The sequence below is a fragment of the Ovis canadensis genome, chromosome 17, assembly GCF_042477335.2.
Source record: "Ovis canadensis isolate MfBH-ARS-UI-01 breed Bighorn chromosome 17, ARS-UI_OviCan_v2, whole genome shotgun sequence".
In the NCBI taxonomy this organism is placed as follows: domain Eukaryota; kingdom Metazoa; phylum Chordata; class Mammalia; order Artiodactyla; family Bovidae; genus Ovis; species Ovis canadensis.
The window spans coordinates 64,121,871-64,134,174 of NC_091261.1; the positions used below are offsets into that span (position 1 = coordinate 64,121,871).

Below are 12,304 nucleotides of genomic sequence, written 5' to 3' on the forward strand. Positions count from 1 at the left end.
TGAAAATTTGTATTTCATCATCTGCAACAAATGCCTTATTTTTCTGTGACAGGCTCACTTATTTTCATCCTTGAAAAAATGTGCCATTACCCACCCCCCCTTTTTTTTAAAATCAGTCATTCTTTCCAAAAAAAACTGATGTTCTATGGAGAAAGTGGCCAGTTCAGCTCATAGCTTGGTCACAAGTGCTTTTCCTTTAGATAACCATCATTCTTTGGTGTTCAGCTAAAATAGTTAATGGCTGTTTCCTATTTTGTCATGCAGAATCTGAAAAGGGTGTGACCTCAGAGGTCAGACTTTTAATAAAATTAATCATTTCTACTGCTTTATTGATGATACCCTTAAATGAAACTGGCCATTTGTTTAAGGAGCATATAGCCAGGAATGGCCCAGTGACTGCCCAGGCATATTGGAGCCTGACACCAGTGGTTTCACTCACACAGTGAAAAAAGCAGATGACGTCTTGGTGGTATTCTGAACATAGTTTGACCTCCCTTTAAAGTCCTGAGGACCCAGAATCCTCAATCCGTGCTTTGATGGCCACTGGAGAGATACAGCCTCAGCCCTGACACATCCAGGCTTGGTTTGTGCCCCACCTCCCTCTGCAGGTCTTGTCTCAAGTATGAGGCGGTCCCTGACCTCTGTGTTTCAGGTCAGCCCTCCTTTCCCTCATCTCTCCCCTGGCGGCCCCCCTTGCTTTATTCTCCATTTCCTTTGTCACCATCTAACAGACTCTTCATTTTGTCTGCTTCTCTCCACTAAAATGTAAGCTCAGGATGGCGGAGACTTCTCTCTGTCTGGTTCAGTGCTGGAACAGTACCTGGCGTGTGGAGGTAGTACATGGATAAGGATTTGAATGAATGAATGAATGAACGGTGGCAGCCCTGGGCTGGTTCTCCCAGGGCTCCTGGAAGGCCTGAGGGGAGCTCATTGCCTTTGGTCTGTACCCCAGGGTCCCAGCCATGCTGACTTCCCTTGTGTTCTTCCCCTGCAGCCAGTGCTGCCTCACACCGCCGTGTGCCTGGTGTGTGGCGAGGCGGGAAAAGAGGACACAGTGGAAGAGGAAGAAGGCAAGTTTAACCTCATGCTTATGGAATGCTCCATCTGCAATGAAATCATCCACCCTGGATGCCTTAAGGTGAGCAGGCTTGGGGGCATCGGGCTGCACTGCTCAACACCTGACCCTGGCTCGCTCTCTGTGGTGCTGACGCTGGGGGTGGTTGGGGTGGAGGGGAGTAAGTTCTTTCCCTGGAAGACCTGGGAGTCTGGGGGATTCTGTGCATCCGAGGCTGAGCTGAGAGCAGAAGGGCCTGGACTAGCTCAGACCTTGCACACACCCATGTCTCTGCACACACACATGTGTGCACATGCACACACTCCACCTGCTAGGACCTCAGACCCACAGAGTTCCCAGAGTCTTGCACCTGGGCCAGAGAGACTGGGTAGTTGGGTTGCTTTTGGGGCTTCTGGGAAAGTAAGGCCTGGGCCAGGGGAGGGTAGGTCTTGTAACAACAGGTGGTTGCATTCCTGTCCTTTGTGCCAGGAACCTGTTCCCTCAGTGTGCCCAGGACAGGCCTGCCTTCTCCTGGGGACTGTCATGCTGGACCTGCCCTTCTTAGGCAGCCGGTTCCACCTTTGAAAGGAAGCTACTGCTCTGGGCTGGCACATACCTCACGCCTTCTGTCTCAAGTGAATGTCGTCATACCTGGCACCTCCCATCAGCCCAGGTGTATCTGTTGAGAGAGATGAGGGTGGGTCTGCCAGTGGGCCTGCCTCAAAGGGTGCTTCGACTCTGAGGTGTCTGTCCCCTTTTCCCTCAGTGATGTTAGCGGAGGTTTGTTTTGACACTTACCCCTTTTCCCCAACACACCCACCTCCCACTCTGAAAGGGGTGCTAAGACTTTCCCCCAGCCCCTGGTCACTTCTCTCTCTCTTGGATCTGAATCTCCAGGAGAACCGGGACAGCACATTTGACGGGCTGATGCCAAGCACCCAGTATGGCGCTGTGAGATGACTGAACAGTGTGTGGGTCCTTGCTGGGTGCCAGGCCCTGAGCTGATTGCTTTCACTAGGTTACCTCATTGAACTCTTACACAACTCCAGGGAAACAGGCACATTCCATTTATGGCTGAGGGTACTTGTCCACGGAGATCAAGCGATTTGCCCAGAATCATGGAGCTAGGAAGAGGCACAATCAGGATTTGAATCCTGACCTGAATCCAGAGCCACCCGTCTTAACTACTACTCTTGTTTTTTCTTGGTCAAAGGTGGTATGGAAATAGCATTTGGGAGGGGGTTGTCAGTGCCTGGGGCAGAGCTGGCCTTGTTCCCCACCTCCTTGCTTGCTGACTGGTGTGTGTCCCTCCCAGATTAAGGAGTCAGAGGGCGTGGTCAACGATGAGCTTCCAAACTGCTGGGAGTGTCCCAAGTGTAACCACGCCGGCAAGACCGGGAAAGTGAGTGCCGGGCTCCAAGTCCCAGGGGTCAGCCCGGGAGGGGTAGACCTTGGCCTTGCCAGACCCAGCTTGTCCCCACCACGCGATGTCAGCTGGGAGGGGCTCCTGCGGACTCGGGGGCAGGGGCAAGTCCAAAGATATACAGTTGGTGTGTTCCTTCTCTGTTTTTGGCCTACAAGCAAAAGCGTGGCCCTGGCTTTAAGTATGCCTCCAACCTGCCTGGCTCCCTGCTCAAGGAGCAGAAGATGAACCGGGACAACAAGGAAGGGCAGGAGCCTGCCAAGCGGAGAAGTGAGTGTGAGGAGGCGCCCCGGCGCAGGTCCGACGAGCACCCCAAGAAGGTGCCCCCCGACGGCATCCTGCGCCGAAAGTCGGACGACGTGCACCTGAGGCGGAAGCGGAAATACGAGAAGCCCCAGGAGCTGAGTGGACGCAAGCGAGTACGCTTAGGGGCGGGGGGCAGGGACCCGGCAGCGGGCAGCGAGGGGTGGCCTGGCTGGTCCCGGGTGCAGGGGCGCGCGGGCGGGGGTGGGTGCGGGGGCGGGCAGTGGGCCGCCCGAGCAACTCACAGAAGTCCTGAGAGCCCAGCCCAAGAGAAAAGGAGGGGAAAACCAGCGAGTCACTCCTCTTCCCACCCATTTAGGCCTCGACGCTTCAAACGTCCCCCGGTTCCTCCTCTCACCTCTCGCCGAGGCCCCCTCTAGGCAGCAGCCTCAGCCCCTGGTGGAGATCCAGTCTCACTTACTTCCAGCAGCAGGTGCTCCCACGTCGCCCCGCCCCCTCGCCCCAGGCCCCCGGGACCGCGAGTTCCAGGCCCCCCGCCCCCCACTCCCACCCCGCCCCCGCCCCCGCCCCACTGGTCCTCGAACCCACTGCCGCAGACACCGTTTCACCGTAACTTCCCAGGCCCCAGCCCCGGGTCGCCGGCTCATGGTTCTGGCGTGGGGCCTGGGAAGCTGAAGCTGCCGCAGGGAAGCCCTGTGGATCTGGGGAACCTCCGAGGATCCTGGCGGCACCGCTCCACCCACCGGCCCTTCCAGCATCGGCCACGAGGTGGCGCCCGGTTGTCTTCTCCCAGCTTTAGCCATTAAGAATCTGCAGGGAAATCCCGCAGACCCTGCTTCCAGGCCTGGCTCCCAGAGCCAAGTCCGACCTGAATGGGCGACTGCGGATCCCTGGGTCTGTCCAGGGGTGGGAGGTCAATTGGGTGGGGACAGTTCCATCAGCTTCCGCCACTTCCAGATAGTCCTTAAAGCCAGCAGGCAGGGCCCACCCAGAGCGGAGGAGACAGGCGTTTGTTGGGAAGGTGACCCCCCAGCCTCTGCTCTGTAGAGACTGTGGATTCTTGGTGGGGCTGGGTATGGAGGGGACCAAATCCCACAACCCCTGGGAGCAAGCTTTGCATCTTTTCTTTCCCATGACAGCTAAAACCCGGCAAAGAAGATAAGCTTTTCAGGAAAAAGGTACCATCTCCCACCTCCCACCCCACCCCGCACCCCCACCCCCTGCTTGTCCCAGAACCTCTCTTGGGGCAGTAGTCTTAGGCTGGAGGGTAGGAGGGCCTGGGTGGGCGCAGTCCTGGGCATGGGGGCTTACTCCTGTGTGTGCTCCACTTCCTCAGCGGCGGTCCTGGAAGAACGCCGAGGACCGGATAACTCTGCCCAACAAGCCTCTCCGGCGGTTCAAGCAGGAACCAGAGGACGACCTGCCCGAAGCGCCCCCCAAGACCAGGGAGAGCGACCACTCGCGCTCCAGCTCCCCTACTGCCGGGCCAAGCACAGAGGGCGCGGAGGGGCCTGAGGAGAAGAAGAAGGTGAAGATGCGCCGGAAGCGGCGGCTCCCCAACAAGGAGCTGAGCAAGGAGCTGAGCAAGGAGCTGAACCAGGAGATCCAGAAGACCGAGAGTAGCCTGGCCCAGGAGAATCACCAGCCCATCAAGTCGGAGCCTGAGAGCGAGAACGAGGAGCCCAAGCGGCCCCTGGGCCTCTGCGAGCGCCCCCACCGCTTCAGTAAGGGGCTCAACGGCACCCCCCGGGAGCTGCGGCACCAGCTGGGGCCCGGCCTGCGCAGCCCGCCCCGAGTCATTTCCCGGCCCCCTCCCTCCGTGTCCCCTCCCAAGTGCATCCAGATGGAGCGACATGTGATCCGGCCGCCCCCCATCAGCCCCCCGCCCGACTCGCTGCCCCTCGATGACGGGGCAGCCCACGTCATGCACAGGGAGGTGTGGATGGCCGTCTTCAGCTACCTCAGCCACCAAGACTTGTGTGTCTGCATGCGGGTCTGCAAGACCTGGAACCGCTGGTGAGGGGCCGAGCTCAGATGGGGAGGCACCATGGGGCCAGGTTGCTGCTAGACCAGGGTGGGCTGGGGCATCCCCATGGGGCGTCACTTGTGATGCTCTCCCCTTCTAAGTCAGTCCAGCTTCAGTATCCTCAGAGAGTTCCAGAATCCCGTCAGTGTGGTCTTGTTGAAAGAGGTGAACCCTATTTGCTTTCCTGGCTTAACTCCTTGGGAGGTGAACTAAGAACCAAGTGGTATCTGTATTCTCTAAGAGTTAGCCCAGGTGAGACTTGCCTGGCAGTCCTGTGGTTGGGAATCCATGCTTCCACTGCCAGGGGCATAGGAATCCCTGGCCAGGAAGTTAAGATCCCATATACCAAGCAGTAGGGCACCAAAAAAAAAAAAAAAAAGCCCAGGTTAAGGGCACCTTGCCAGTTCCTGGTGTTCCTGCTTTGAGAGTCCCCAGCTTTCTGACCTTGGTCAAGTTACTTACCTTCATCTGTGAACAGGCATGCTGCAGGGTGGTTTTGAGATTTGATCTTTGGAAGGTGTCATAAAGCCCCCAGTAAATACATTATAGGTGCTGGTACTTTCCATGGAGGGTGGGGGAGAAAGGGCTGTGACCCCAGAGCAGCCTCTTCCAGGTGAGAATGAGATAGAAACAGAAGAGTCCAGAGGGCAAAGTTAGGGAGCCTCCGTTTGGGCTCGGGAGGTGGGGGACTGATCACAGCCATGCAGGAGGCTCCCCCAGTGAGCTCCCAACTCTGATGTTGCCCCTTCTGCTGGGCCTGGCCCCCAGGTGCTGCGATAAGCGGTTATGGACCCGCATCGATTTGAACCACTGCAAGTCCATCACGCCCCTGATGCTAAGCGGCATCATCCGGCGACAGCCTGTCTCCCTGGACCTCAGCTGGACCAATATCTCCAAGAAACAGCTGAGCTGGCTTATCAACCGGTTGCCTGGTGAGCACTGGACCAGGGACCCCCCCAGAGTGCAGTATTGGGGGCTGGGGGCGTGTCACCTGACCTGTGGCCCCCTCTCTGCCCTCCCAGGGCTCCGAGACTTGGTGCTGTCCGGCTGCTCGTGGATCGCAGTCTCCGCCCTCTGTAGCTCCAGCTGTCCACTGCTCCGGACCCTGGATGTCCAGTGGGTAGAAGGGCTGAAGGACGCCCAGATGCGGGACCTCCTGTCCCCGCCTACAGACAACAGGCCAGGTGAGGGGCCAGGTAAAGGCGGTGTGACCAAGCCGTGCTGGTGGATCTGGTTTCCACCATAGACACGTCTGGTGCTTGTGTCCTCAAGCCTTCTCTGGCCTCGGCCCTTCTGTTCTCAGTCAGCTTTGGGCACAGAAGGGATCCATGAGAGGGCAGCGGCTCCCATCATGCCACTTTGGGAGCTCTGCGTGGGTCTGACTGCTTTGCTGCTCACTTGTTCTTCTGAGCTCTGCGCCTCGGAAGCATCGGGGTCTGTGTGGCTGGGCAGGGCCTCAGGGATGGAGCCCTCTAGAACAGGTTGCAGGGCTCACTGCTCCACACCCGTACCTTCAAAGAGGAAACTGCTGACCCAGAGATGCTGTGCTATCTCTGCTTTAATTGGCCCAGCACTGAGGGTGGAATGCAGGCTGTGTTTGTAGGTCTTCTGACTTTTAAAGAATTTGCAAATGTAAAACTTGACGTGGAATATGCTAGTCTTCAAATGTTGGAAGCAGTCCTGATCTTTTAGGGGAGACACTCACTGGCTGATTGAAACCCAGGTGTCCCGTCTGGCGGGTGGGCCTTGCAGAGTGTCATGTCCAGGTGACATGTTGCCTCTTCCACGATCCCCCCTCAGGTCAGATGGACAATCGGAGTAAGCTCCGGAACATCGTGGAGCTGCGTCTGGCCGGCCTGGACATCACAGACGCCTCCCTGCGGCTTATCATCCGCCACATGCCCCTGCTCTCCAAGCTCCACCTCAGTTACTGTAACCACGTCACTGACCAGTCCATCAACCTGCTCACTGCTGTGGGCACCACCACCCGGGACTCCTTAACCGAAATCAACCTGTCAGGTCAGTCAGGGGCACCCACGGGGCTCTGTCCAGGACCCCATGGTTCGGGGGGCGGGGGGGGGGGCATTTCACATTTGTAGGGGAATACTTGCTTGCCTCTTGTTATAGGGTCATGTCCTAGGTGCGGTGACATACCAGGGAACAAGACAGACACATGGCCTAGTCTCGCGGGGAAACACATTAAACAATTAAGCATTATTAGATTTTAAATAATTGCTACAAAAAATTAGTGCCAGTAGCAGTGAGCACACATGAGCACAAAGCAGTGGCTCTTGACCCAAAATAAGGGCTAGAAAAGCTTCCCTGGGCTCAGTGGATGAGCTGGTGCTGGGCAGCAGCAGGTGTGGGAGGGCGCCTGGCAGTGCAGCCAGGCCAGGCGGATGGAATACCCGGCTTGATGGCTGCCATTGTCGTCGCTCGTGTGTCCCCCTCCTGACTCTGCTATCAAGGGGCCCGTTGTTGACAAGAAAACCCCACAGTGGAGTCCTCACTCCCTCCACTTACTGATGCAGCTGGATGTTCCTGAGGGCTTGGGGCACGACCAACAGGGAGGTACACCGAGGTGACGCCACCCATTCTCAGCCCAGCCGTTAATCCTGTACTGTTCTGATGGCTTGGGATGGTCAGGTTAGGTGTGGGAGATTTGGATGAGACCAAAAAAAACCAAACTTTTTTTTCCTCCAGAAATTAGGAAGTAGTAAATGATATTCTCACCTCATGTAAACTAATTTTGACACAATCTAATCTGCTGTTGGCTTGGTCAGCATTCACATGCTGTTTTGCTGTTTGCCTCTCTTCGGCCCATGTTCATTCCTGAGAAACTCCTCCTTCCTGTTGCTAATGCTCCATCCGACTGGGAGCGGGGAGGTTTGGCTCACATGAGCTAAAGCTGTACCTTAGTGCCTGGGAGGCCCCTCCCGCCTCCTCAGGGAGTTTTGGTGGCGGGCGGCAGTGGGGTGGTGGCCTCCCAAGGAGGCAGCGAACAGACAGCCACACTGAGGTGAGCTTCCACCAAGACCTCAGCTATTGGTCTTGAAGTGATGCCGGGCTGCCCCGTGGAGAAGGTCCTGGGAGGCAGCTTGTTCTAAGTGCTTGGTAATAATGAACTCGTTCCCTTGCTCTGACTGGGTCACTAGGGTATATAGCAGGGCTAGCTGTCTAAATCCCCTCCCCTGCTCCCCTGCAGCAAGAGGATGTCCATGATATGTGTGTGTGAGTCATCTTTTGCATTTTGTTTTCCACCACAGTCCAGTCGCCTCATCTTTTTGTCTCAGAGCCTGCATGCGTGTCTCCCCGTTTGCGTTCAGAGCTGTGACACGCATGAAGGCCTGTCTCCATACCGTTTTTTCTATACTCGGTTCTTTTGAACATGTTTTCTCTTCCTGTAAGTGGTAAAATGAGCCTCTGCCACAGAAAGGAGTGCGCTTGACACACTGCCAGATCCTTCAGTGTGGTCAGATCAGGTCTGGTAGCAAAAGTGAAGCCACTTTGGTGCATTGCCTCCCCTCCTTCTGACCTGGAGGAGCCACCTTCAGATTTTGAGCTCTTGCTGTTTGTTTACCTCCACTTTTACAAACAGCCTACATTGCTATTTCTTGTTTATTTTTTACTCAGATGCTTTTTTTGTTAACTTGCCTCATAGAGCATAAGGATTACTGATCTTAAATTCTCTCCACTGCCGCCTCTCCCACCCCAAATCTTCCCAGTTTGTATGGTTAAGTCAGTGTTATTTACCACATTATGGCCATGCATGTATTGTCCACTGTTGAGCCAAAGTGTGTATTATGAGTATGTTTCTTTCCTTGCACAATTTTTTTGTTTTCCCTAGAGTTAATAATTGCCTCCTTTTTGTTTGCTCAGTCTCTGAACAGACTCTACAACAGACTCAAGCACTATTCTTTACCCTCATGAACTCATCAGGCCCTTGACCAGTCTTGGTAGGAAACCACCCTCCTAGCTTTCTTTCCTCCTGCCCCCACTTGAACTTGACTGCCTCTGCCATCTGCATGTCTGCTTCCTAGGATTTCCTTGGTCTCTGTCTTATGTAGGGGCCCCTCTTTCCTTGGTCCTGTATCTTCTTTCTTGGTTTATCTATTCATTTGGTGGAGGACATAATCCAGATCTTCTGTGTCTGAAATGGTTTCATTATACCTTCATGTTATAATCAATCTCTCAACTTGGAAATATATGTTCTGTGGTTCTGGAAAATTTCCTTGAATTTAATTTCTTTCCCTTCTGTTTTCTTTCCTTAGTAGTCTTGATACTTTTACTTTTTCCCCACCTCTTGTCTTTTGGCTCTATTCTCTGGTTTTCCCCCACTTCTTACACAGTTCATAGTTCACCTCTGAACAACTTAGGTGCTTAGGGGTGGAGCCCTCTGCAGTAGAAAATCCAAATATAACTGATGGTTGGCCCTTGGTATTCGCATGTTCTCCGTAACCTCAGGTTCAACCACAAATTCGTAGCACTGTAGTATTTACTGTTGAAACACATGGGCAGATAAGTTGACCTGCACAGTTCAAACACGTGTTGTTCAAGGATCAATTGCAGTGAATTTTTCGTTTCAGACATATGAAAATGCTTTATTATGTAGGTCAGAAAGTCATAAATCGGCAGTTCTCACATGGTTTAGCCTGTATTTTTAACTTGAGAGCTCCGGTTCTCAGCACTTTGGGGAGTGGCCTGTTCTTGTTTCTTGGATCCAGGTGGTGTCCATCCTGAGAATACTGGCGGTTGTGTCTTCTTCTCCGCATAGACCATGCGTTCCTTCAGGAGCGGCCGGTGGGCCTGCCTGAGGGGCTCCTCTCAGTTCTGTCTTCAGCGTGTGGTTTTCTCTTCAGCTGACGGGCTGTTCTTGGGACAAGGTGGGAGCTGACTGACTGTAGATGTCATTGGGTGGTCAGCATGGGTTGTTTCTTTGGGGAACTCCAGACTTGACGTCCATCCTCTTTCCTCTTAAGCTGGTCAAAGTTGCCCAAGGACGCTTTTCTTGACCTCCCAGCTGAAGGGTTCAGGCCAGGCTGCTGGTGTTCTAGGGCTTGGCAGGACAGGAGTCTCGGCGTGTCAACAGTCAGCAGGTAGATTTCCCTGTAACCCCCATTTTTCAGTGGGGCCCTCCTGCCTTCCACAGTGGTGGTGCCTAGCCTAGAGCCTTTCTCTTGCCCAGAGACAAACTCTGGTATAAAGTCTTCCAGCTTTATATCTCTTCCCCTTACAGGGTTTATACACCATCCTTTCTCATTTGACTTTTACAGTAAGATTATGGGGGCAAATATTTGAGAGATTATGAGGTAAGGGGATACCCTTGGAAAATCTGAGGTGTTAATCTTCCAAGTCATCTCTTTGGCAGCATCCTTGTCACTTTCCCATCTGCCTGGCTAACATGGGAGGCACTCAGCTTTCCGTTACCACTTGTTCTGAGTTCATGAGTTCGTTGTTCCGGATTGGATTCTGTTGGCATTGTCTGGAATGTGTATCAAGACCGAGCATTTGTGCAAGGAGGGTGTGCAGACCTGAGGAGAGGGCTCTTTGGTGACTCGTGGGGTGCTATGGCATGACTTCTTTGTACCACCTCGCAAGCTGGAGGGACTGGCATGGAGCTGGCACAGGCCTCATGTGCATTACTGCAGTTTGCCCTTACTGTTAACATTTGTTCTACTCAATTCAATAGCAGAATGAAAGTATGCATACTAGCAATGACGAGCAAAGGTCAGTAATACCAGAGATGAAGGAATCTCCGGGCTCAGGGTAGGGACTTGGCCTCAGTTGGATGAGAGCTGGCACTGCAGCTCATTGACTGAGGGTTCAGTTCTAAGAAAAGAGTATGACAGACCCCAAGTCCACACTGATAGAAATACTTGGTTGAGGGTTCGGAGTTCTGATTTTGCTCTCTGTGGATGGAATCTCTTCAGCCATTTCTAGTGTTAGTTTCCAGCATGGGTTTGAGGTAGACATTCCATGGAAGGGGACCAAGCATGTGGGGCCTTGCAGTAAAGAGCCGGTGTCCAGGGGAGCAGGAGGGTCCCGGGACGGCCTTACCTGTGTCCTCACTGCCCAGCATCTCTTCCCTGGGAATGAGCAGGTAAGCACACAAGAGCATGCAGAGAGAGGTGTTCGTCAGCAGGAGTATAGACATGAAAAGCAAGCTGTTTTCGTGTGTCGTGTGATCTTATCTGTAAAACAACATGGACAGGACCTGTTGATGCGAGAATGTATACATGTAAGACTCTTACGTGGACTTGGGGGTGTTTTTCAGGCATGTATGAACCTTTGTAAGTGGCAGAGGAAACCAGGTCCCATCTGAGGAGATGGAACAGGAGAGCTGCTCAGGGGGATAGGGGTTCTCGGTTCCACGCCTCCTCCACCTCACCTGTGTCCTCTTCCCTCCAGACTGCAATAAGGTGACTGACCAGTGCCTGTCCTTCTTCAAACGCTGTGGGAATATCTGTCACATTGACCTGAGGTACTGCAAGCAAGTTACCAAGGAAGGCTGTGAGCAGTTCATAGCCGAAATGTCTGTTAGTGTCCAGTTCGGGCAAGTGGAAGAAAAACTCCTGCAAAAACTGAGTTAGTCCAAGGACAAGTATGTAAATATGGGGTAGGGGAGGGGAGGGGAGACGCCAGGAGAAGGGGAAAGACTTTACAAAAAACTAGGGCCTTTAAATATTTTCAATTTGGAACTTGGAACAACAAACCCCAGACGATTCCCTTTTGCAAGTCTCGCCGAGGGAGAAGCCAGTCCGCCACCGTTTGGGGGATGAGCGAGCCTGGTGCTTTCCTCTGGTCTTTCTGAATCAAAACCGCACTGCTTTCTGGACCATTGCTCAGGCGGCCTTTACCAAGAAGACATTCCCGTTGGAGAGGAGGATGGACTTGGGCGACATTCTCTTACTGAAGCATGAGCTTAGGAAATTTTGGGGGGGGTGGTGGTGTTTTTTGTTTTGGACACCTTACTCCTGACAACTTTGGGGGTTTTGGTGTCAACATAAAGTGGACCACACACCACATCTGCCGTCTCAACATGTTTGTTTGGTTTTGTTACATCTTACATTATGCAGAACTATTTTTGTACAAATTGTTTAAAAGTTATTTATGCAAGGTTTGAATGCATACCAGTGTTTTTATTGTTTTGAGATTGCCAACTTCCCTGGTTTCCTTAAGGTAGGAGAGAACTTTTCCCTGTACTTCATACAAACCCATCTATACACGTGCCCAGATCCGGCAAAGCAGGCTAAGACCTCTAGTTAAAAGCATGTCTAACTGGAAGTTGAGAGCCTGCTTTGTATGTCAAGAAATTGCATAAGCATGATGTGGATATATGTAAATTATAGTCAAAGTGAGAGAGACACTTTGCTAAATTTCCTCTGTATAGAATTCACCTTTTTTTTTCCCTCAAAATTTTGAAATTCAGACTTCAGCCTTTGCACTCAGGAGGGGTTTGCTCCAGCATGAGCTCTTATATTCTACATAGATCTAATTTATACAGTGAGTCGAGAAATAGAATAAATGACCCAACGCA

At 53.1% G+C, this 12,304-nt stretch overlaps 1 protein-coding gene across 5 annotated transcripts in view; it reads left to right on the forward strand.

Moving 5' to 3' along the window:
- The window catches only part of KDM2B (lysine demethylase 2B), a 118,764-nt gene extending 106,460 nt beyond the window's left edge, over positions 1–12,304 (forward strand). For all 5 annotated transcript variants that reach the window (XM_069557800.1, XM_069557802.1, XM_069557803.1 and 2 more), the window contains 10 exons: positions 995–1,138; positions 2,370–2,456; positions 2,636–2,896; positions 3,100–3,213; positions 3,881–3,919; positions 4,078–4,757; positions 5,536–5,699; positions 5,790–5,951; positions 6,568–6,786; positions 11,176–12,304. In XM_069557800.1, coding sequence (XP_069413901.1) covers positions 995–1,138; positions 2,370–2,456; positions 2,636–2,896; positions 3,100–3,213; positions 3,881–3,919; positions 4,078–4,757; positions 5,536–5,699; positions 5,790–5,951; positions 6,568–6,786; positions 11,176–11,357 — 2,052 coding nt within the window. In that variant the 3' untranslated portion in view covers positions 11,358–12,304. The remainder of the gene's footprint in view (positions 1–994; positions 1,139–2,369; positions 2,457–2,635; positions 2,897–3,099; positions 3,214–3,880; positions 3,920–4,077; positions 4,758–5,535; positions 5,700–5,789; positions 5,952–6,567; positions 6,787–11,175) is intronic.